At 40.2% G+C, this 25,210-nt stretch overlaps 2 protein-coding genes across 3 annotated transcripts in view; one reads left to right on the top strand and one right to left on the bottom strand.

Annotated features, from left to right (window-relative positions):
- SMIM14 (small integral membrane protein 14) overlaps positions 1–14,308 on the bottom strand; it is a 38,819-nt gene extending 24,511 nt beyond the window's left edge. The window contains exon 1 of one of the 2 annotated variants that reach the window (XM_085059124.1): positions 14,179–14,308. The gene's annotated coding sequence lies outside the window, so the exon portion shown is untranslated. Of the gene's footprint in view, positions 1–13,977; positions 14,099–14,178 lie in introns of those variants that run through there. The other variant, XM_085059123.1, reaches the window with a different exon arrangement.
- On the top strand, positions 3,812–24,809 carry LOC146438439 (uncharacterized). Its single transcript, XM_085059878.1, has 3 exons — positions 3,812–3,830; positions 13,809–14,572; positions 23,043–24,809. The coding sequence occupies exons 1-2, from the start codon at positions 3,812–3,814 to the stop codon at positions 14,555–14,557; spliced, it is 768 nt and encodes a 255-aa protein (XP_084916004.1). The 3' UTR covers positions 14,558–14,572; positions 23,043–24,809.
- The last annotated feature ends 401 nt before the right edge of the window (positions 24,810–25,210 follow it).

Raw genomic sequence — 25,210 nt, 5'->3', positions numbered from 1 at the left:
AAACCATTTATACCAGACATGTCAGGCATGTTCAAATGTATCTTTACTATTTACCAATAACTTTTCAGTGATTTAATTGAGAGTCAAACCGTGTAGCAGACTACAAGGCATTTCTACCCCTGTGGTCAAATCTGGGATTGACTTCTGTCAAATGAGGACTCTTAGGATATATTACATAGGGCAAAACCATACTTATAAAATATTTTTAACTTGCCATCAGTAAAGCTGTATTCAGAATGTGTTAGTGTTGCATGCACTCAGGCCCTAACTTTACACAATTGACAAGTTTAACAAATGCAGCAGCGCAGAGTAGATACAACCTCTCAGTTCCTAAAACAAGTAGTTTATGAAGGTACTAGCCATTTGATAAGGGTATTCTGAATCAACAAATGTCCTCTGCAGTCATTGCCTCTAAAAACTTACAGCCTTGATCACGCATGAGCATTTTAATGTCTTAATGTCACTAGAAGAAAGAGGAATAACCTATCTGTCTGTAAGACATCTTCATTCAACAGAGTGAATGACTGCTATAGTTCTACCCTCTGGGGGGGAGAGAAAAAAGCAAATGCATTTCAGAAGTCCTTCCTTTGTCAATGCCTACTACTCTTCTGGATAATCCTTCACTATGGTGGAGAGAGCTAGAGAGTAAAAGAAGGTGAGAGGCATCTGTATCTTAATTATGGAATTTGAACATCAATGCCCTTAACCCGCTAGCGTCTCCACATTTTAAAAAGAAAACTGAAAAAGGAAAAAAAAAGTTGAAGGCATGGAGGAAATTCTTTTTGCCTAGATACTAAGAAAGCATAATCTGGCTATGCAGTGAGAAGACGACTGAGAGATTACTTGATTATGTAGCATTCAAGTACCTTTGAAAAGAGAAACAGGCCTGAGTATTGAATTCTTCAATGAAGCGGTGATCAAGAAGCAGTAATTGGAAGCTGTAACCAATCAGATTGAAAAGAGAAGCATGGCATACCTTTCTACCACCAGAATAACTCATCTGTGCAATAAACTGCCAAAGAAGCAGTGGATTTCCCACCACTCAATGCATTCAGATATGCTTCAGTAAGATACAGGTTACTGAGTAAGGTAGAGAAGCACCCAAGTTCAGACAAAATATCCTCCAATATATAGGAAATCAGAGCAGGTGATCAAATGGCTCTTTTTGAGAGTTATTGTAAAGATACTACACAAACTTTCATTAAACTATTTCAGAAGTACTAGAACCACATGATAGCAATACAAGAAACTTTTCAACTACACAGTCTCCCTGAATAATACACCACAGCAAGCAGAGAAGCCTTTCTAAAACTATCTTAGGATATAGAACAGATAAAACCACTGGTTACTAAACAGTGCAAAATAGTTTCTCTGGATATAATGTTGACATCCACAAGAAGGTATTTAAACAAGTGAAGTTGCAAAAAAATTATTTAATTGTAACTTGAAATAATTTAGGGGTCAGTAACACGTAATAATGTCACAGCAATTAACAGACAAGTGTTTATATTATAGAGGACTACAAAAAAACCAACCATCAAGTAAGAGTCATCTCCGGTGAAACCTGGCTAACATTCTCTGTAGAGCATACAAGTGAAAAAGATTAGACAATAAATGGGAAAAGTTAATCTGTCATACAACATCATAAATTTAAGTATGCTAGAAAGTACTCTAGAAGGAATTTATCCCAAGGCACTTGTATATGACAAATTTCCTCAATGAGCTACAGACAGCACAAGACACATCACCAAGTAGAATCCAAGCTTTCCACAAAAGATCTCTTACAAGCTTTCCCACCTTCATATGATGATGAAAGGAATCATACTTTCTTGCCTCCAAGCTTATAAAAAACTCTTTCATTGGCAAAGAACCAAAGATTGACCATGTATTTTGAGAACAACACTAGGTTTTCCCCTAAAAAGAGATGCTAAAATTGGATTATTTTATTATGCTTAAAATCCAGGTAACTAATTCCCCGTTATGTAATTATTTTTTTCTGGAACTGAAGGAAACAGAGATTTTATACAGGTCTGCCTTGTTATAAGGAAGACATAAACACTCTATACTATATGATGATTTTCACTTGTAAGATGACATTCCTATGTCTTTATTCCTCTTTAAAATATTGTTGGCTTAACTGTGGTATTTGTAACACAGTTCAAATGCATAAAGTACGAAGCTCTGTGATCAGATCTTGAAGTTTATTAGTGTTTTGTGACCCTGTCTAAGGGACTAGTATTTTTATATACCACAAAGTAGGATTTCTTGGCTCCCCTGTGCGCTCTTAGGCAGCCTGTTTGTATCAAAATCCTGTTCCAGAATTGCAATGTGCTTCCTGCCTGCCTCCCAGTACTTGCAATTGTCTGATCTCACGTCAGCAGCTACCTTGCTCTGCCCAGCTCTGACCTCTTTGCTGTGAGTCACAAAAGCTCTCCACCTTTTGCAAATACAGTCGTTCTACATATAATTCATCACAGAAAATGGGAGTGTGTGCTCAGTTCTTTTCCTCGTGACCTGGAGAAAGAAGTAAAACGTGTGCAGTTTTAGGTTACTTATTTTTTCCTGCATGTGTTTCTATTTATCACCACCTTGTTTTCCTTGGAGTTTATAGAGTTGGTTTTTTTCAGCTGGTAAGACCACAGCAACTGGTAAGGCTATGATGTCAAATACCTGGAAGTCCTCTGACTGATAGTGTCTTTTACTCAACTTAAAATCACCAAATTTTGGTTTGGCCAAATTACTGCTAGCACAGTATTTAATTCACAGGGTCTACAAACAGCTGGAAGACATAGTCAGTAAATATGCCCAAGCTCCCTATGATAACAGCTGAGAAGATATACATTATGGCCTCCAGACCACCAAACTGATAGAGAGCATAATAAAGGAGAGAATTAGTAAACATGGACAAGTATGATGTACCATCAGAGAGTCAATAAAATCATTCCAGTGTAAAGAGGCCCACAGAGGTAATCATAAACAGAACTACTGAAATTAAAATACTGTGGTCAGAGTTTGAATTACTACAATCCAGGAGGAAAGTGGAGGATGGTCTCTGATTATTTAAGTCAGAAATAAAAGCCTCTCATTATTTTTTGACTTGAGTACCTATTTGAAATTGTAGTCAATGAAGCCATATGGAAAATATTTCTAGTCTGTCATGATATAAAAAATACCATTCTCAGTTATAGTAACTATTGTAAATTGTTTCTTTTATTATCTTCCCCACTCCCAGCCCTACAGCAGTGTGTTATATTTTATATACCCTACTATCAAACCCACAATCTTTATGGCTACAATCTGGCTGAGGGGGTTTTGTACCTGGAGACTGTTCTGTATTTTAAATTATTACAATGACTATACATAGTTTCCCAAAATCTGCAACACTGCTCCTGAGTAAATAGCATGCAGCTGGTGAGCTCTGGGAGACAGAAATTATAATCTACCTTGCTCCACTGTAGTAATTACAAGATTGAATTCCTTTATATCATGAAGGCAAACAAGAATTTTTGCCCTTTTTCCATGTGCTAGATGCCCACCAATGAGACTCTAATATGATGCTGATTAGCATGATTGTCAAAGTGTACACATGTTGGTCATCTCTACTCCTTGGTATAAAAGACTGTGTAAAAATATTTATTACTCCAGTATTCAAAGAAACACTCACTTTATATGATACATAAATCAGAGTTACTACAGATTTATCATGGACTAAACCAGACAACTTCAGCATTAAGACATTAAGCTCATTAACTCTTTTCTTTCCTGGATCCAAGCACTTAAAACATAGACTATCACAAACATGATACATACAATGGCTAAAGAGTCCGCTGGTAAGAACTATTTTTGCTGTGTTGCTATTTTCTTGAAGACTGAAGGTAAGAAATCCTTGGGAGCAAAATACCTCACAGCACAGCAGGCAAGTAACAGAATCTTACCACATTACTTTAAAGAGAAGCAAAACCCTGTTCAGATCCTCATTACTGTTTTTCAGCCAACTGCAATAACTTGGAACACAATTGCCAAATACCTCTAATAAGCCATCATGTTAATTTTGCTTCTGAGTTCAGTTTGGGAGAAAAGTGGCATAACAAATGAAAACATGTATAAAATTTAAAATAAAAGTACACAAAAAAATCAAATTAATTGCTCTCCCTCTGCAGGCATTCTGAAAAATTATAAAGGCCTAAAAGAGCAAAAGTCATACACAAAGCATGAATGATTCACTGTCCCAAAGACAAAATGCTCATTTTTATCTTACTGTCAGAGGCAGAAACCCTCTCTCACATACTCGTCTGTTATCTAAGGATACAGGTTTCCTTAAAAATAATGTATTCCCTTGCATTTTTATCTGCATCTAAGCCATCTTAGTATCCAGGTCTTCCTGCAACACCTGACCTTATTTGTAATTATTCACAGCATGCTCCAAGTCTGGTTCTTTTGTATAATCTTACCCATCTCCAAATGACTTCCAAATGTTCTCTTCTAGAATCTAAACCATCCTGTACATTGGCTTCATATGGCATAACATAACACTCTTGCAATCCTGCACACCAAGTCCTGTCCCAGAGAAACTACCAGGCACTGGGACTGTGTGACCATAGTACCAATTAAGTCAGAGGGTGGAAAATTTGCTTCAGGAAGGGACTGGTGTGATAAGCTCCTCATCACTGCTTTTATAGGAATCTCTTCTCCTTGGCCACTCTGTCCACCTAGGTACTGCTAGCACTCAAGGGGCAATTGGCACCCCAGCTGACTCATTACTGGCTATTTCAAAATGCCTCTAGATACAAATGGTCACTACAAAAGCTGTGTCTAATCCAGCCTCTTCTAGGGAGTGGACCCACTGAACCCTGCCTAGTCATACAGAGTTCAAGTCAACATCTGTTAGTTGAATGGTAAAATAACAGATAAAGGTATCTGCAGTAGGGCAATCTTGTTTACTAGTGACCAACTAAACCAAGAGAAGCCAAAATATTCAAAAGCTGAATCCCAGACAAACTCAGATTTTTCTGTATTTGTTATATAATGCATTTTCCTGTTGATTCCCATCCTTTATAATATTTGTACTTCATGCATACCTGCCCTCCCACAGAATCCTGAGTGTTTTGTTAGTCTTTTGATGAACTACCTACATCCAACTCACTAGCCTATTATTTAACTTCCCATTATTTCTGTTGTACAGCTAAAATTCATGAGTAAGACAGGACAGAGAATTTTATCCACTGATTTCTGCATCATGTGTTTCTTCAGACTAGATTGGAGCACAGAGGGGGGGAAATAATATGCACGGATTTCAGGGTTTTCTCTTTAAAATGCCACACAGAGGTATGCATACATAAGACTGGCTGATTTTACCTGCACATAGCTTTGTGAGATTTCTAGTTCAATTGCTACTACCTGAAATTTAATTGCTATTACCAGAAATGCAACATGTTTCCTATCATCAGAGCAATATGAAGGAGGAACATGGCAAAACTAGTAACAGAGACATTAAAAAAGCAAAGGAAGGGAGTAACTAAACACTGGATAAAACTACAGGACAGTGTAAGGAAACAAAAGCATTAGTAGTTGAATGGGAAGAAACTTCCCAAAAGGAACTGTGAGAATAGGGAGAAAACTGAAGAGAAAAATATTCAGTACTTTAAAATAAATAAATGCTGTTCTGTCTGAAGTTAACAGATGCATGATTCTAAGGCAATAGAACCTGCACTAAAGACAAAGACACCACACTAATTTTAAATTAATTGAGGAGCCAAGGGTCTGGCATGAGTAACCAGTGGAGATGGTCTTCATTTTTTATACAAAAGTTTTAAATTGTTGGGGTCATAAAACAAGCAAAAATAAGCTTGAAGTTTTCTAAGAAAACGTCTTTTACAAAGCAACTTCCTCTATTCAAACAAGGCTAAAAATAGCTTCTGTAAAGAAGAATCTTGTATACAAATTGATACTAATTAAAACATTCCAAGGATTTGTTCTCCTCTATTACTGTAATTTAGATAGTTCAAGTAAATATTTCCCCACAGAACTAAAGTCTAAAACATGGCAACATTATACTTGGCTTTTTTATAATGTTGATTTTTAATCCCATTTATTAACAACCCAAGAGAAGCTCTCTCTCATAATCTCTTTCACACTTACAGCTACATCCTATTTTTACTGGAACAAATACTATGACTTTCATCAGATTTAGTGCACCAGGATCTAGTAGTTCTGCGTGACCACAGATCTCTAGAGGACTACTGATAATCTTTTTCTATCAGGCCTCCTCCTGGGCATAAAATTGAATTTTCAGGACAAAAGAAAACCAACTGGCTGACTGGGCAGCAAAAGCAAAACGGTAGGATATGAATGTGGGTCCTGCCAGAAGGAAAACTGCCACAGTGAAGTGTGGCTCCAATTACAGCTTTCTTCAACTAATTGTCCTGGTTCAGATCACCCATTTAGCTTTTGTAGGGAAAAGAGCTGCAGTGATTTTGATGGCTGATTCCAAAGTGGGCTTCTAGACATAGCAACATTTTCATGGTATAAAGCTATCATATCCACTCTCCTTGTAATGCCAAGGGACAGGGGGAGAGCAGCTGGTTTTGTACTTGAAAGCATCAGCATGTCTCCCTGGATTTCCAGCTGTAGCCTAATGAGTTGGCAAGTTTTTTTTTTTTGCACTGCAACTTTTCTCGGGATAATTAACAAGATCTAAGATGAACTCTTTAATGCAGATTAAGATAAACCAGTTCCTTTCCTAATGGAAAAGTCACTGCTTACCCACCCACACACAAATGGATGCAACTGGTGGGGTTCTTGCTGGATTCAACAGACACCAAGTTGACACTGACCAGCTAGGAGGTTAAGAACCCAGTAGGAGCTCCACAAGATAAATGCTCTCCCAGCCATATCCTGCTCAAGGCATACTAGTTGGGTAACTTTGCTACTGTCCCACAAATCACCTCATAAGTAAACAATGAATTAATTTTCCAGTGTCATTCATTTGGTGCTTCTTACAAATGCTAATATAATACAAAACAACTCCTTAAAAACAGGACAAAGCAAAAGAAACTAAGAAATGCTGAGCTAGCCACTGAAGGATACTACAGTGACATCTGAAATCAGGGAAGGAGCTCTTGAGCAGGGACAGACTTGAAGCTGAGAAGTAAGTGGTAAAGGTCTGACAGTTTTTTTTTGGTAGTCTTACAAGACTGCTGGAGTACTGATACATCCTTTGTCCCCATAGCACAACTCCACCACTGTGTGACCACCACAACATAGTTAGCATTGCTGGACTGCTAACGTCTTCACCCTGAAGTGGACATTTGGAGTTGCTGTGAGTGGGGCCGAAAATTCTTCTGGGCTAATCTGCCAGTAGTGCTAGCACCTAGAGCAATGAAGCAGGAATCAGAACATGAAAACTTAAACTTCTCGTAATTATGGTCAAAGCCCTTTCACAGCCAAGCACCACAACCCTTCAAAAACTGAAGTATGTGAAAAGGTTCACACCACTTCAAAGAGTGGGAGGATTTAACAAGAACCTGGCAGTAAACTTGCTATTTTTGGGCTAGGCTAACCAAGGTTACAGGTACGCTGAGGTGTATCAGTTCAACACAGAATGGCGTATCACGGAAATACAGAAGATTATACAGATGCTTCTTTTAGCTTAGTTAAGTCTTGCCAGTGTCAAGTACAACTCCCAGAGGACAAGAACCCACACACTAAAACTCCTCACTGTCCCTGTACTGTTTCCCCCCTTCCCTTTCATGGCCAGACCCCATATGTCAGAACAAAGAGAGATTTCAGGTTTTAAAGGCAATAAGGCTGATGTCAGTGACCAAAATTGAACTCCCCGAGGGAGATAAATAAGACCAAGATTAAAAAAAGCTATTTACTTACTCCCATGTAGGTGGCTTAACATTTCCTCTGGGCAACATTGAAAAGGAGCTAATTATGCACATATAGTCATGGACCAAAAAAGAAGTCCAGCTATTTTAGAATTAATTTACTGATATTTGATACAGAATGTTATTACCAAGCTCCAGCTGTCACTTTGGTCGTCCTTTTGTTAACATGATGACATTTTTCTGAAAGAAAGCTCTCAGAATATGAAAGCTGATTAAGAGAAGATGTGAATGACACAGAACATTGTCCAAGAATAATACCCTCTTCTGCTAAGTAAATGCTTCAGCTTCTTCTAGTGCAGGAAACTGACAATGGTCTAGGACCACAAAATTATTCCTATTACACTGAGTGACTAATGGCTATTAATAATTTTATTTCACAGATGTTAATACAAAAGGGTGAGGTATCCTCTGTAAAATTACTAACACATTCTATTTCAATCAGTTTACAGAGCAAACTGGGAGCTCTCTCCTGTGGTCTTCAGTAAGGCAAGAAGTCCCACTGACTTTCAAGGGCTCTTGTACTTCAGCAGTGAGTAGAAAACTTAGGCAAACGTGCTTACTCCCCTGCTTTTGTTTAACGTCTCTGGCTTTATAGACTGTCTCACTGCTTGCTGACGTTCTTCTTCCCATTCCCAAACAACTGCTGATCTCCTAAATTCAGCACCCCTGCAGCTGTATGAGTGATGCACTGCTGCAGGAAGCTACACATATTGAACCCAAAAATCCTGCTGGAAGCACTACTGCACCAGCCCCAAGAGGACACTCATGCTGTGCCAAGCCAGCCAGGGCCAAAAGCTTGTGCTGCAGTGCTTTGGCAGGCCTGATTCTGAGCAAGTGGCTACACACGAAGAGTAGCAGACCGTCCAGAGAGCAGACTTGCTTTTGCAGGGAAGCAAGAATGAGGAGTACTCCTTGCAGATGGAAAATGGCAGAGGTGAGGATCTCACACCAGCCCCACCATGGGAGTAGAACAGGGAACCTGACTTTGCTGTTGATTGCCCCACCCAAGAGATGTTTTGTGCTCAACTTTTGGGCTTCGTAATAAAAAATTAATAATTTCTTTTCAAAAGTATTTTAAAAAGTATGCTCCCATAAGAAACTATATAACTATTGTGCTGGTTTTGGCCATTGAAACATGATGTTTTTCAGTCTGTAAAAGAAAAAGGTTATGCTGAGACATGTCAGTGGCCCTGAGCTAACCATGAGCAGCCAGGCAGTTACTGCAGTTCAGGTGGCCTGCAGTAACTCATTATTTTGAATTGGCTTTTTTGGAGTGTCAATCATTCAGAAATTTTTTACACATTTTGTCTCTTTGCAAAATTAAACACAAGAAAATGTAATTTATTTATTCCTTTACAAAAACCGTACAGTTTTAAAACAAATAAAAATTAAACATTTTCCACCATATTGAGGTGGAAATGCAGCTCTAAACCATGAGCTATAAACTTTTTTATACTAGTATATTAAGAGTACAATTGTTTACATTACAAAATACTTTACTAAATCCCTAAAACTGTAAAAATATACTATTCCTTAATGTTACTCCAATCACATACAAACAGAAAATTATGCTGAAATTCTTTGGAATACTTTCATGATTTTTTTCTCTCCAGGGATGACATATGTTTCTAACAACTTGCCACTGAGCAAACAGATTTAATAGCATAGCAGCATGCTGAGAAAGATAGCAGGATTTTCAATTTTCAGATGAAAGCAGCTCTATTCCCTGGCAGCCCTATTCCTAACCCCTTTAGGCCAGATCAAATTTTATCTGAAGCTAACTCGTGCCTGTCTTCAACTTCAATGAAAGTTGAATCAGGGTTTTTACATACCTGCAGTAAACAATTTGAAGCCTATCAATTAGAGTTTTTTAAATCAGTACTTATACCAGAGGGAATCCACAGCAATTAACAGGATTTCTGGACATGGTTATTTACATATGTTTAGCTAACAGGCGACCCAGTTTTTACCAGAGAATATCATACATCTACTCTGGCAGACTCACAGACTAGTTTAGATTATCAAAAGGAAAGTGTTATGCAAATTACACAACTCTCCCCTGCACCTACTAGCAACAGATTTTTAAATCCATTATATTAATTTGCACAACAAAAATCTATGGTACTGTTTCACAAGATCAGCATTAGTTTGCAACACACATCTTACCTTTGGCTCCACAGTTTTCACACAGAAAATAATGTCTTTCATCTTTAGACACTTTTGTTCTATGTATTAACTTGATGCTGAACCATCTGACAATCTCCATGGCTCAAAAAAGCCTCTGTATGAGAATACCTCTACATTTCACAGAGCTCTCTGATAAAAGGTTTGCATAGTATTTTCAAAGAGGGGTGCTTAACTACAGGTGACATCTGATCACTCTCATCTAGGCACCAGAGTGAGGAACCCCTAACGACACTGTAACCACTTGCACAGGAATTCTTGTTAAACTAAGGCTGCTCACACCAGGAAGCTTTCTTTCACACTTGATTTAGTTCCACTGTTTGAAGAGCTAACCCGAAATTTTCTTCACATCTTCCCGTAATTGCCTTCAGACAGCTGTTTTTACCCTAAATAACTTCTTAATGTGTGAAAAAAGACAAATTATTTTATCAAGTTGTCTAAAAATATTGCCATGCTAAAAATAAAGATTTTATAATTAAATAACAGGAAATATATGAACATATACATGTGAATATATGAACAAAAAAGACCAAAGCTCTAATACTAGAGGTCTGCATTTGACAAAGATTCAACAAATAAAGTAAATGAGCATTGCAGCTGCTTATATAATGTAAATGGCTGGTGCTACGTTTTTGTCCAGCTTTTCCGGGATTTTTCTGATAAAAATCTTCCTTTCCTAGGAGAGCTCAGTGCTTTGGATCTGACATTTGTCCAGAAGCTTTCTAAAGTAAAAATGAACCTATATTTAGCTCCAGAAGGCCATGCTTTTTAATGCATGCAAAGCTGCAGAAGAATCAGAACTAATCTTAATGACGAAAAGTTTTATCAAGTGTAATTCTATCTGTTGCCACCCAAATGGGACTAATTTGTTCCATTATCTGTAAAAATACCAGTTAGACACTTAAATGAAAGCTTCTGAAGCATATCTGTTCGATTAACAACAATGCAAATGTACAACCACTCAGTTATTCCAGGGACTGCTCCCCCAGGCATCTTCAAATCCTTCATGAAAAGCCCTATCAATCATCACTAAGGGACCTTTATCTTGCCCCAGCCTTAGCCAGTAGTGTACAATAGGTGGTGGGAATAGGGACGAGACAGATAGGATCATATTTCCCCCCTGTGCTGCTAGCACATGCTAGTCCTTCTGATATCCCTGACTGTATTCCTTCATAATGAGGAGCTAAGAAGTCTTACTTCAAATGAGGGTCATTGGGAACTGAGAAAGGTAGCTGTTGATGAGTCAAGGCATACAAGCTGAAGGAGCTCTTCTGGGAAAATAATTCTGTCTTCTTTTTTATTTTTACCTGAACAAGGACTGCAAGATAAGCTGTGTGACAGAGCCTCAGAAAGTCTTCTTAGCTTCCATTGTACTTATAGAGGGTTTGGGAGTACTCGGACTTTCCAGAAAGTATTAGTATTTTGCAGAATCAGGTGCCTTATTAACAACTAGACAGACCGGTAGGCATTTGTAAATTGAATCTCTACCCCAGGAAGTTAAAACAGAAAGTGTGTTTAACATCAGGTGTACGTATGTAACTGCAAATATGCAGTGTGTAACAGCACATATGCAGAGTAGGCTCACAGGCTCCCCGAGCTGTGTCCCAGGCAGAATATGGGCAGATGACATCAAGTTTTAGATGCATGAATGCATCTGCCAAAACACTTTCATATTTGCTGTGATGAGGACTCTGATAAATGTTCAAAACATATAGAGCAGGAATTTGATACTTGATATTGTCAGAGCACTGTACACTTGTGCCACTCATACACATTTATAAGAGAAGATCTTGCTACTTTCATTGTACTGGCCCTGTGAAGGCTCATGATGTTGTTAGGTCAAATTTTGGTATGACAAACTTCAGCAGAGACAAAACTTGGTCAATAAGAATAGATGTCAAGTACCTCAAATATCTAGAAGGGAAAATTCTGAAACACAAACATAGTTTTATTACACATCTGTTATGCAAATAACATTCACACACCACTTATTGTGAAGTTTAAATATATGAAAGTAGGAAATGAGAAGTTAATAACAAAACCAGAAGTCAGTTAGAAACTGACTTTCTCCAGAATGAAATAGCAACTTTTTGAAAGCAGGTATAATAGTTAAAATTATTAAAACATAATCTGTTTTTTTTTATGTCAACTACTTCTTTAATAACAATTGTATGATTCTCATTTTTCCTTTAGAACAAGAGAAGAACATGGACTGCAGAATGTTGCTCATGTAACTGGGCCATGCAGTTTGGAACTTAATGGACTTGGTTGTGGTTTATGTAAGGTGTTGCAAAACCAGCACAGTGTGCACAATATAAGGAACTTCATAGAACCTTGTCTATTATATTTATTTCTATAGTTAGCAAAATAATATCCAACTAGGCTAAAAAAAATCCACCCAGCACTACAGAACTGCTGCTACCATCATCTCAGTTCTACAGCAAACCTCGGGGCTTATGGTCCCCAGTGGGTGAGGGACATCCCTGCCTGTCAGAGAAGCATGTGCAACAACGCAGTGTGGAATTACCAATAACACACCAAGCATGACTGCCATTACTTAGCTCCTTATACAAAATGATCTTGAACGACTTAAAATACAGAACTCTGCACCACTCAAGAGTTAGGCAAACATTGTAAATCTGGTATTTTACAAAGGGCAAATAGAACCACAGATGTTGGACTCACCCACCACAGTGGCACGGGAAGGAATAGTGGTTAGAAGTGAACCAACTAATGTGCTGCTAGGTTTACAATTATTTTTATTTTGCAAATTGCTTCTAGTATTTCAAGCCTCACTGCCAACAACAGGGTCACTTTCTAAAATCAAAGACTGATTTCTTTCCTCTCATCGAGTCACAGGAATTGGATGAAATTATCAAGGATTCAGGAAGAAATAAAGTAAAACTGATCTCCCACACTTCTGATTTTTTTGAGCTTATGTCTGCTTTTGGAATGCAACTTAATTGAGTAAAGGTGGATAGCACTCTAACAGCTAAGCATTTAAATACTTCTAATACATAACCCACTAATACTCACTAAAGATACACACCTTCCTCGGTAGGCATACTAACAACATTAACATAAAATCCTATTAAGACCAAAAAGTTAGATGTCCTTGCCTCTATAAACTGGAGATGGTCTTCAAGACTTATCTATCTGCATAGATATGGATGTTCAGTTAGTATTACAACACAAACAGTCTACAGTCTAAGAGACAATCCTGAAGACACCTGACTAGACAAACAGGTGTTCACCAGGAAACCAAAGTTTTTGATGTAGGACTTGCACCACGTTCACATAGAAGCGCTGGTTTGCCAAGGCCTCAGAACTGCCATGGAAGGCAGCGCTGAGCTGCAGGGCAGGACAGCTGGGGAACCCAGCGCAGAGGCAGCAGCAGAGAAATGACCACGTCTTGTGGCCTCCAAGGCCAATGTATCCTTCCCCACTGATTTCCTAGGAATCACATATTCGAGTACACATGAAGAGTTCCTGGCAGGAATCCTATCTTTAATAAATTAACGGCAGTGATATTGTTCTTTTCCGGAGACTATCTTTCACACGACATTGTTTCATCTCTCCCACTTCAGCTGCACCCTGTCCGTAAAGCGGGGAGCAGCCTGGCAGCACAAATATTGGTGTCTGCACGCCACTGCCAGCTTCTTTAAAGAGAGAAAACTAAACCTCTTTGGCTCAAAGTATCAGACTGAGATCCTTCAAGAAAAAAAAAAAAAAAAGAAAAAAGAAAATCGACAGAAGAGTGCCACTTGGCACTAAAACCCCCAATAACCAGAAAAATCACAATCAGACCAGCTGTTAAGAGGACGAGCCGACGTCTGTCTGGTTTTGGAAAAAAGGAGAGCTGCCCAATCCTGAGCGGAGCGGCTCCGGCTCTCCCGGTGTTTACCTTCCCGGGCACCCGGCGAAGCGGCCGGCGCCGGGGACGTTTCTGCACTTCAACACGCTCCAAGTTACCCCGCGGCCCCACCGGGGCTCCGCCGCCTCTCCCCGGCCCGCGCCGCGCCCGGCGGACGGAGGGTCGGGCGGGGGCGTCCGCGCAAGCCCTGAGCCGCCGCCAGCCCGCGCCCTCCCCGGCCCCCCCGCTCACCGTGCTCTGGCCGCCGTCGCGGAGGGCTGCGGGGCGGGGGCAGGGGCAGGGCGGCCGGGCGGGCAGGGGCGGCCCCGCGGCTCGGCCCGCGGCTCGGGCCGGCTCACACGTCAGCCCGCGCCACGAGACCCGGATCTGCCCGCTCCCGGCGGCGGGGCCGGGGCGGTGCCGAGCGGTCCCGCCCCCCCGCGCCCGCCCCTCCGCCCGCCACGGGAGTCCGAGCCCTCTGCCGCCGGGGGCAGCCGCGTCCCGGGCCGTTTGTCCGGCCGGGCCGTTTGTCCGGCTGGGCCGTGCTGTCCGGCCGGGCCGGGCTCGAGGGCCGCCGCAGTGCCGAGCAACGCGTCGGCCTCGGAATAAATCTCCAGTAGGTCAGCGCTGAGAGGACGCGGGGACAGTAACTGCTTCGGGGCCAGGTGTGCCTGCTGGTTCGCCACAGCCCCTTGGCCAGCGCTCCACGCCCCCGTCACCAACATGGTCACTTCGGCCGCTTGGCCCCAGCCATCCCCACTGAAGTACGAAGGAATTAACAGTGTAGTTTCTCATCTAGAAATCTAACGCCTGTTCAGAAGCTCGTGACTCACGGGCTTCCAAGCAATTCAAGCATCCATCAAAATAGGTATTCAGATACTGTGAATGAAGTTAGAAAGGAAAATTTCAGATTGTGGCCTCTCAGTGAGCCAAAGAAAGGGGTTGTCGTGCTCCCAATGCAGAAAGACGAACCACAACCTCTCTGGGGGGCACTGATACTGTGCAATAATGCAATAGGGATTGTACAGAGCACAAAATCTTGTCCTCTAATATTTTCAAGGCTGGCTTACCTCCTCCAAGCCAGGAAACAAGGGCAGTACTGCAATTAGAGTGAGAAACGAGGGTTGGATAGAAGTTGTAAGTGCTCTCAGGTTGGTACCTCTGACCAGTGCCACGTTGTCTGATATGACCCCCATATGGCTGTTGTCATTACTATTTGCAGTTGCCATGCGGTTTTCAAGCCTCCTTTCATGGCTGCAGCTTTTTTTTCTGAAAGTTTTTTTCTAACTTTGGGTGTCTAGCCTACGTTACTCTGCCAAGTCTTGGGTACATTGCCAGTTGGCAGCCTTGCATGTCCAGCCATCATTGGTGTGCAGAGCCACCTCTCTGAAAGATGCAGGTAGGCTAACTCTGCTCAGTTAGGGCTGGCCCTGGCCATATCCATTCCACTTCTGAAAGGCAGCAGGCAGACTACTTTTGCCTAGCAATGCCCCACAGTCCCTATTGCTGTGGATCTTGCCTCTCCCATATTTCAGCCCTTTCTCTTGTCTTAGCACCCAACTAAACAGTGGCAATACTGAAAAGGGAGGTAAGGCACTGACACAAAGCCAGGCCAACACACAGAAAAGCTTAACTATGCAGAGCTTGTATCATCTTGTTTACCTCAATCCAGGGAACTAAGCCTCTGGAAAGGTACAGGGGAATATTAAAATTTATCTTTAATTTGGAAATATGAAACTATATCTCTCCAATGTTTCCTGGAGAACAGGTTTCTTGATAGCCTGTTCAGGAGTTTGGACTGCAACAGGAACCATGAACATGGGCAATATTAAGGTACACTTGGCTTGAAGTATACTTTGGCTGTCCTGGCCAAACAGTAAACTATCCTAGACAATGGTGTCAGAGAGTAGTCACAGGCAGAATGATCAACTGTTAACTGCCTCCTTCCTTCCAGCTCTGCTTCAGCCATCTTTCTAACCCTTCATCAGGAGCAAGCCACCCTTCAAACAAGCAAAGGCAGCTTCTCAACACCATTAGCCAGTCTTGCCTACCTGTCTCCCACACCTGGTACACTGGACTAGCCATTTTTCTAGAAAATAGATGTGAGATCCTGAAATCCCCAAACCATACACAGCTCACCATTAGTCCTGGCTCAAAGAGAGGAGAGTAAAGCCAACTACACAATAGCAGAGAGGAAGGTTCCTCCTGCCAAGCTGAGGCGGGAGTGCCGAACACTTCTATTTTCTTGCCAAACAGCTCTTGGACAAAGTCAAACAGCCTGCTGTTGCTAAAGTGATAGCAAGCATACTTGGAGCAACCACTGAAATTGAGAAGAGAATCTCAGTGATTGATTCTTGTATAACTGAATTTGAGCAATCCTAGAACTGGAAGGGCAAGACTAAGTGAGCTGGACCAGGAGCATGAGATGCCTTGTCACAAATAATATGAGCTTGCAAAGAGTCTATGTAGGAGAAGTAGGAGTTGACAGTGATAACTGAGTGATCTACAAGAAAGCAGTATGCAATGATGGCATTTGCAGCTGGAGCTGGGATGTCTTCCTCACTTTGAATCAAATGCAGCCTCCTCAAACCTCAGTGCATCACATGTTTCTGGCTCACTTCTCACATCACCCCATCCAGGTACTTGCATCACGTCTGGTAATTGAAGAGGTGTGCAAGCAGCTCTACCTGGCTGGCTGGCCAGCCCCCCTGGGTGAGAGACAAGCTACCCCTCCCTACTCTCATTTCTTCACCCCATGTTGTTACCACAAAGCTCAGCGTATCTGTAAATAGTTTTACATAACTGGTCTGAGTAAAAAGCTCAGGATTTTTTCAGTCTTCTGCATTATTTACACTGCCTTTCTGACAGAAAAATAGAAATTGTTTCCCCAATTATTTTTCTTTGTTCAACATATATGTTTCCATTGGTATTCCTGGAAATGCAGGAAGCTGATGGGCCTAATGAAGGATGCATCTGTGAAAGGGTTATCCTCATGTATGAAACTTCAGAGCATGAACTGTCACTGAAGAGGGGCAGGCAACAGGAACCACAGAAAGCAGAGACCAGAAACAAGAGAAACAATGCATGAGCTTATTGCTTTCAAATCAGCAAGAACATACACATAAGCAGAAAGTAGCTGGGTATTTTACATAAAACATTCTACTAGAGCATCCCTCAGAATTTGGCCCTCCTTGTTCCCACGGGCAAATGAACAAGCCATAGCAGGCACTGATTCTGTCTCAGCTTCCTACTCCCAGGCTTCAGCCATCTGCTTCCCCTTACACTCACAAATTTTGTGCACAATACAGCAGTAAAACAAGATCCTGATATGGAGGCTATTTTCAGACTCCTATGAAGTCTCCATTCTGGCAGTCAAACTATGATGAAACAGTGATGACTTAGACTACTTTATGAACAAAAGCATGAAATGCATTCAGAATCAGCTAGTAACAAGGACAGAATAGTGAACCCACTGATTTTGGCACACTAAAATAACTGTGCTGCCCACGGCCAAGCTGAAACTATGATGACAACTCTGCTTGAAGGGAAGAGGATGGTAATGCTCTTTCTACAAAACCTCTGCACAATGAAGGAGGGTGGAAGCTGAGCAACACTTACTATGACATTCTCTACATCCATCATCCAAAAGTAGTGTGGGTTTGGCATCTTGTAAAGCAAAAGGCAGGTGTCACATTCCACATCACAGTGCTAGCTTTCAACTTTTCTACCCCAATAGGTGTGGCTAGCACAGGTCTTTCCCATGAGAATTTTCTCCTGTGTTTTATAAACAAAGATAAAGTTTGGATGTTATTAAAAACAGTGTCTCGAGATTTGGACAGTTCAGGCCTGGCCAATCAGGCCTAGGGGGAGGTTTCTGACTGACCAATCTGGGTGACCTCTGAAAGTCTATATAAGTTGGAATCAAAATAATAAGGCTCTTTTTTCTTGCCATGCTGAGAATCCGGGTCTTTTTCTCTGCTAGTGGCTCAACAGTGACAAATAGGCAGTGGAAAAGTAGGAGTCATATTGATGATCTAACTTGCCAAATAATGAGTGAGCCTGTTTACAGACACCCAAGAACATTACTTTTCCCATTCTGAAGTGCTTTTTCTGTTGATGTTCTTCTCATCTTCGCTGCATAAGTTATGTCACTGGGCATTGTATTGCTGACATCCAGATACTCTGTGGAGTGGAAATTCTTCATCTGCAATTCATTCAGTTTCATCAGATCTAAAAACTGACCTAGAAATGGGGCAAATCCTCTTAATGTAACTCCTTTTCTATCTGCTCCCTCTTGTATACAGTTCATAATGAGTAGATAATGCTATTCCTACAAGAAATCTGCAAGAAACTATGCTGCAAATTTTGATACCAAAGAGCCACTGGAAGAGCCATTGGAAGAGGTCTGCAAAATGGTGTGCAAATGGTACCTAGGAAGTATAAAGCAAAAGGGTGTATTATTATATACCCTTGTAGTAGCAAGGTAAGAGAGGCCTTTTGGCAGCAACACTGGGATTTTTGGAAAGAGAAACCTAATTTTGGAAAAAGAAGCCAAGTCCTTAGAAAAGTTGCCTGCAAGCATTCCTAGAATTCAGCTGGGCTGGTATCTCACAAAGCTCTGGAGAGTTGAAAAGCACTTTGAGACACTAGGCAGCAAGCCTGTGAATTGGCTGGCACAAATACTATATTGTGTGTTTAGGTTAATTTAACCGATATTGACTCATGTAATCACCACTGAACCAAATTTATACTGCCAGATTTTCTGTCAATGTGCAGATATAAACTTAATGGACACTCAACCACAATTGTCAGAACTCGCAGAAAAAATATGGCTCAGTGGAAACAAGAAACTCCACTGAAATTGTAAGCAGATCTATTGAGAATCATTTGTTCTGAAGCATCAACACACCAACACAGACTTTTGTGATCAATTAGCCACAGACCAGGAAAAATTACCACAAAGGATTGCTGCAATGCTGCCAGGCCATAGCTGCCCAGTGAAGTTTTCCAAACTAGGAAATGGATAAAGGAAATCTGAATTTGAGGGGATGAAAAGTATTATTTTACACTTATCTAGAATATTGACTAGCAACTCCGAGTAAATATGAAATGCAAGTAGGCCAGTTGGAGCGCTTACAAGATCAGGCTTGCAAAAAGCAATCTAAAAGTAGAGGATTAAGCCCTGAGCCACCATATTGTTAACGATAACACTCACTGGTAAAGAAACACCATCTGAATTAGGCTGAAAGGGCTCTGTGGTATTAGAACAGTAAGTTCTCAGTAACCACATAAGTTAATAGCCCGCTAAATTTCATTGATAATTATCCAATCAGTGCTGGGAACATTATTTTGCAATTACTTTGGGCAATCCCCTCTAAAAATGTGCTCTAAGTGAACCAACACCGGTATAACGTTAAAAAAATGTTTTTCCTCTGGAGCGGAAATCATAATAGCAGCTGCACAATTGTGGTGGTTTTCTTGTGAAGAAAAGATGAGGACAGAGTGAACTGCTTCATAAGCAACTGTAGTTCATATAAGCTATCTGCAGCCATAAATTTACCAGCAGCTAATGTTGCTATATTCACCTGAAAACTGCTGCCACTCGGGAAAAACACATCTCATGTCATGCTCTATGTTCAGAGCCATTTCACCATTTAGTTTCAAAATGCCTCTGAACATGAGTCAGAGCCCTCAAATGTCACAGTTCTCACAGACTTGAAATAAAAATGAATCCCTGTTCATTTCCAAGTGAATGCCTAATAGAAGTCATCTAATAGACAAACCACAAGCTAAAATGCATGCAAGCAGGTTTGATATTAGGTGCAGAAGAAAATGTGAGAAAAGAAAATGAAAATAAGATCCCAAAGGATTTTTTTTAAACACTTTACTACATATAACTAAGAAGCAGCAATGAGTTAAAATATTCTGGTCATGAACTGAGAATTACTCTGATCTGAAATGGATATATGCAGTTTGCAGTTAGTATTAAGTGCTCAGTGTATGACTGAAATTTAGGAGTAACCAACCATTAAAAAGCCAAGGCATTATTTACTAAGAAAAAAGATCTAACAAAAAGAGAAGATATTTCACGTGTCACTGAGGAGGTGTATCAAAAAGCATAACTCTGTCAGTCAGTGCTTGGAGATCAGTATTCTACCACATAAAATGTGGTGACATCTCTGTATGGACTACATAGAACTAAATCACATTGTTGGAAGAGAATCTGATCTGTTATCACTGTAAGCAATACCCTGGCTTCTGTAGCACATTCAACCATACTTTTTACTTTGGATATTAGAACATGATTATTGACAAGTGTACAAAAAGTGACTGCTCTCTCAGCTGGGCAAGATCTGTATAGACATAATGCAAGGGTTTTAACTTGTGCACATTTGCTTTTGAGCAAATTTTGTTTGAGGATGTGGTATGATGCAGCTGGATGTTTAGTGTGGTATGTTACACCTGTTGAAGAGGAGCTGTAAACCCTACAAGTCGTTTAATATAAGAAAGAAAATTTGGCTTTACAGAACTTGACAACACTGTCAGGTCAGGAAAAAAAGAAGAATTCTGTAGTATGCCGTCAGCAAGTTTGCTGACAACACCAAGCTGAGTGGTGTGAACAACACACTGGAGGGAAGGGATGTCATCCTGAGGGACCTTGAGAGACTTAAGAGGAGGATCTGTGCGAACCTCATGAAGTTCAACAAGGCTGAGTGCAAGGTCCTGCACATGGGTTAAGGTAATTCCAAGGACAATTACAGGCTGGGAGGAGAATGGATTGAGAGCAGCCCTGCTGAGAAGGACTTGGGAGTGCTGATGGATGAGAGGCTGGACATGACCTGGCAACATGTACTTGCACCCCAGAAAGCCAGTTGTATCCTAGGCTGCATCAAAAGTGTGGTCTGTAGGTCAGGGGACATGATTAATTTCCTCTACTGTGCTCTTATGAGACCTCACCTGGAGTGCTGCATCCAGCTTTGGGTGCCCCAGCGTAAGAAGGACATGGACATTATGGAGTGAGTCCAGAGGAGAGCTACAAAGATGATCAGAGGGATGGAGCACCTCTCCTATGAAGAACAGCTGAGACCTGTACAGTTTGGAGAAGAGAAGGCTCTGGGGAGGTTTTATTGTGTCCTTCCAGTACCTAAAAGGGGCCTACAAGAAGGCTGGAGAGACTTTTTACAGTGGCTTTATTAGGATGAAATTCTTTACTGTGAGGGTGGTGAAGCACTGGAACAGATCCCCCAGAGAAGCTGCAGCTGCCACATCCCTGGAAGTGTTCAAGGCCAGGTTGAATAGAGCCTTGAGTAACCTGGTCTAGTGGAAGGTGTCACCCATGACAGGGGGTTGGAAGTAGGTGATCTTTAAGGTACCTTCCAACCCAAACCATGCTGTAATTCAATTCAACTCAAACGTCATAGTTAATAAATTTTGCAAAAACACCACACAGATTAAGAGAAACCGTTTAGGTAAAACCATTTTGGTGTTTGAAAGTATGAATTTACAATTTTGGTGTTTAAAAAGGTTCTGTGGTTACCTTCTTGTGGCTACTGAGATAATTATTAGACATAGATGACATCTCTAAAACTGAAGGTAATTACTGAAAAAAAAGGATGGAAAGATTTGAAACCAAAGCTGTATTATAGCAAAAGCCTAACTCCTTTGTAGAGAAAATACTGAGGAAGCCACTCCATTCACAGTGATGCCCAGTGACAGGACAAGAGCTAAACATATGAAAACATTTCTTTATTCTAATACTAAATGAACACTAGTAGAGGTTGCCCAGAAAGGCTGCAATGTCTCATTTCCATAGAGACATTCAAATGGACATGGTCCTGGTGAGGCAACCTGCTCTGGCTGACCCCACTTTGACAGGAAGGGTGGACTAGATGATCTCAAGTGGTCCCTTCCAATCTTGACGCTGCTGTTATTCTGTGATACTGTGCCACTCAAGAGGGCATGCAGGAGTAGATGCATCTGCAAAGCATTTTCACTGCAATTTCTGTGGGAGTAAAATTATTTTAAATGAGTGATATTAAGATACCAGGGATAGTACAGCACCTAAAAATATGTCTGCAGAAAATGTTAATATCTTTTGTCTGCTCTGTGTTTGGGGAGGGGACCAACAGCGTAATATCACAACATTCCTAGGACTAAGAGTAGAATCTGCAAAATCTTGACAGACAATCATACAGCTTGACTGAATATTTCCCAGTATGACTAACCTCTGTTTGGGGAAATAAAGATACATCCTAGAATACTGCCTTTAAAAGCTAGTCCAATTCACCATGTGATCTTTTTACACTGTTAGAAAGATGGGGAAACTGTAACAGGGAATTTTATGAGATGGATTATACTTCACTGAAACTGCTGTAATTGCTACCCTTCATTTGAGAAAAAGGTTCAAGACAGGATACTCCTTACATCTAAACTAGATCTTCCACCTAAACAAAGGCATATCCTACTACTGAAAAGAAAGACACACAGAATAGTAGGGATTTTCTAGATACTGTTCTGTGAGACATTGTCTGCCTGCCAGAAATCCACAGACCAGAGAAGTGGCTTGTATCTGCTGTGTTCAGGGAAACTGTACATTACTTAACACAGAACACTATTTGTTTGTTTAACCTGACTTTATCCCCAGTGTTCTCTAAGAAGTTGTCAGATGCTGTGTTCTTGCTAGCCAAATGGACAAATTGGAGACAATCAGGGTAGGAAAACAACAAATCAGACTGTCTAGACTCCCTATTGTTGAATTGATCCTTACTGGTTTCTATGATTTCAAATGCTGTCCAGTTAACTTTTTTACAGAACTGTGGTGCAAACACTGACTAGGGATAGACTTAATTAGACTTAATGATTAGTTAGACTTAATTATTAATTAGACCTAATGATTTAACTCTAAATTATTATTCTACTGTAGTAGTAAGACCAATAGAAAATTTTTGGGTTTTTTTCCTAATACAGAATTGTTCTAGTCTCCAAAATGCAGCTATTTTGGGATGGTATCAACATATCTACAATAAGAAAGCCTGATAAATTACCCATCTGTCACGGCTGAGCTCATTCCAGATGATCTCTGACAAACTTTACTATTTTGTAAATTTTTATTGTAGACAGTTCCAAAAGACTTCCATCAGTTGTGGATTTGGTGCCCATCATGACAGATTATACTGTAGTTTAGCAAAATGGCCATCATTAGAGATTAGTTCAAATTCTAGATACAATTTTCCAAAAGCTTCAGAATCAAAAATTGCTGGGTCAAGCAATAATAGCTGAATTCAAGAACCCCAGATTTCTTTTTTATTAGTCCTACCTTTCAGGATCCCTAAAAAGTCTCGTTCTTTACAAAACACAGAGACCACTGAAGGAATTCTTAACAATGGATATGCAAAGTATACTGGAGTATGTTGTCTCTGTGGCTTGGCTTCCACTAGATTTCTGATTTTACTGCACATATTCTTGTATTATACTGTGGTTATTCATACATCTTAAATCCATATTCTCTTTTAGCTGGAAACTTTTTTTGAGGTGGGACTACATGTACTTCGTAAGACTATTGCATGCCAGAAGCTTAATCCATCTGTGCAGCCTGCATTGATGGCTCTATGTCTCAGGCCACATACATTAGGAGGAAAGGTGTCCAGTCTCATCCTTTTCTCCAGAAAAGACACTGCAGTGGTGTAGGAGATCAGTTTGCAACATACACTCCTTAATAAGTATTGCCTGTCTTCTCAAAGGAAAATACAGAAAGCCAGGTGGAACCATCCCAGAGACACAAATTTGATATATGTACTGGCAGTTGGGCCACTTTATACACAGTGATCTTCCCAGCAGTCAGCTTATCAACACTGTCAGGAATATGAAAATATTTTAGCAATTAAAGACCACTACCAAAGAAAGTGGGTTTATTTTTCATTAATTCTGGATTCCCATATTCATTCAATTACTGCTTCACAATTATTTGCTGTTCCAGTTCTAATTCCAAACTCAAATCTCCTAATGAGAGACTCTAGCTCCACCCCTAAGCAATCACTTCAAAATAATAATGCCATTTTATCTTCTCTCTTACTTACTTACTTTCTGCATTTAGGCATTTCCTTGGCTACCACTGCACTGAACAAATTTAAGCATCTTGCTAAAAGGTCTGGTACAATTCAGTTCCTATGACTTTCATGAAATGGAGGTTTTCTGAGTATCAGTCTGGATCTGACTTCAGCCCTTATAGTCATTAAAATAGCAGCAATTGTTATTCAGTAACAAATCCTAAAGACATGAGGAGAAGATAATGTCCAGTTGCTCCAGAAAAGCTGTCCATCTGGCCTTTTACGGCAGCTCTAACTCCCTTTTGTAAGTTTCTATGAAAGAAAGATCACAATATTTAATTAAATAATGTTACATAGATTTGATAATGTACTAAAAGTTATGACATTAATAGATGATAATACAAAATACTTAAAATGGTACAAATTCTTCACTCAGGGTTGAAAATGTTTTTTGAGTGGAAAACAAGCAAAATAAATATACCAGCAACATAGCATGGTAACTATGTTCTTTAAATCATTGGTCAAACACCCTCTTCCCTTATAACTCTAATAATCATTAAACTATTAACAAAGGCAGGTTAGATTGTGAAGTCTATTTCTGTATTCACAGCTTACTTTCATTTTGAAAGGACCCTCAGAAAGATTGCTATCTTCTTTTTCTAATAGGAAGAAAGGAGCAAAGCTTTACACTTTCTTTATAAGAAGTGCTTCTAGTTCCCTGTAATCAGCTTGCCAGTCTGTGGTTGCTAAATTTTTCAAGGAATTGATCGTTAAGAATATTAATGAACTTGGGATCTCCTGAAAAATTACAAGAACTATTTCACAGATGAGCCTACTTTCCCCCCCTGCTTTTTTTTTTCTTTGTGAAGCCACAAGAATTGGCCCCTAGACCCTAAGGTGAATGTACCACCAGTTGAAAATCATTCCTCCACAAAAAAGTGGAAGCTTAAAATCCCAGTAATTTTGCTAACAGACTTAAAAGCATTGGGTGTCTTTGCACTAGGTTTTCCTACTAGAAACATCAGGTTCAGAGGTAACATTAATTTAGAAGATATCAGCAGATCAATATCAAATTAATGAAAAGTCCAGGATGTTCTGTCAATTTCTAATAACAGCCTTTAACAAGTGAAGAACAATAGGGTGTTACTAAATGACAAAAAAAATCTGCATATTCATTATTTAATAAAAACGTTGCTAAACCATAGAGTGATTGATGTAAAATCAGTAACTGGATTGAT

This window comes from Lichenostomus cassidix, chromosome 4 (genome assembly GCF_008360975.1).
Source record: "Lichenostomus cassidix isolate B80296 chromosome 4, HeHo_3.0, whole genome shotgun sequence".
Lineage (NCBI taxonomy): Eukaryota > Metazoa > Chordata > Aves > Passeriformes > Meliphagidae > Lichenostomus > Lichenostomus cassidix.
The sequence above is the reverse complement of the archived record's forward strand: the minus strand, read 5'-3'. Positions and strand labels throughout refer to the sequence as shown.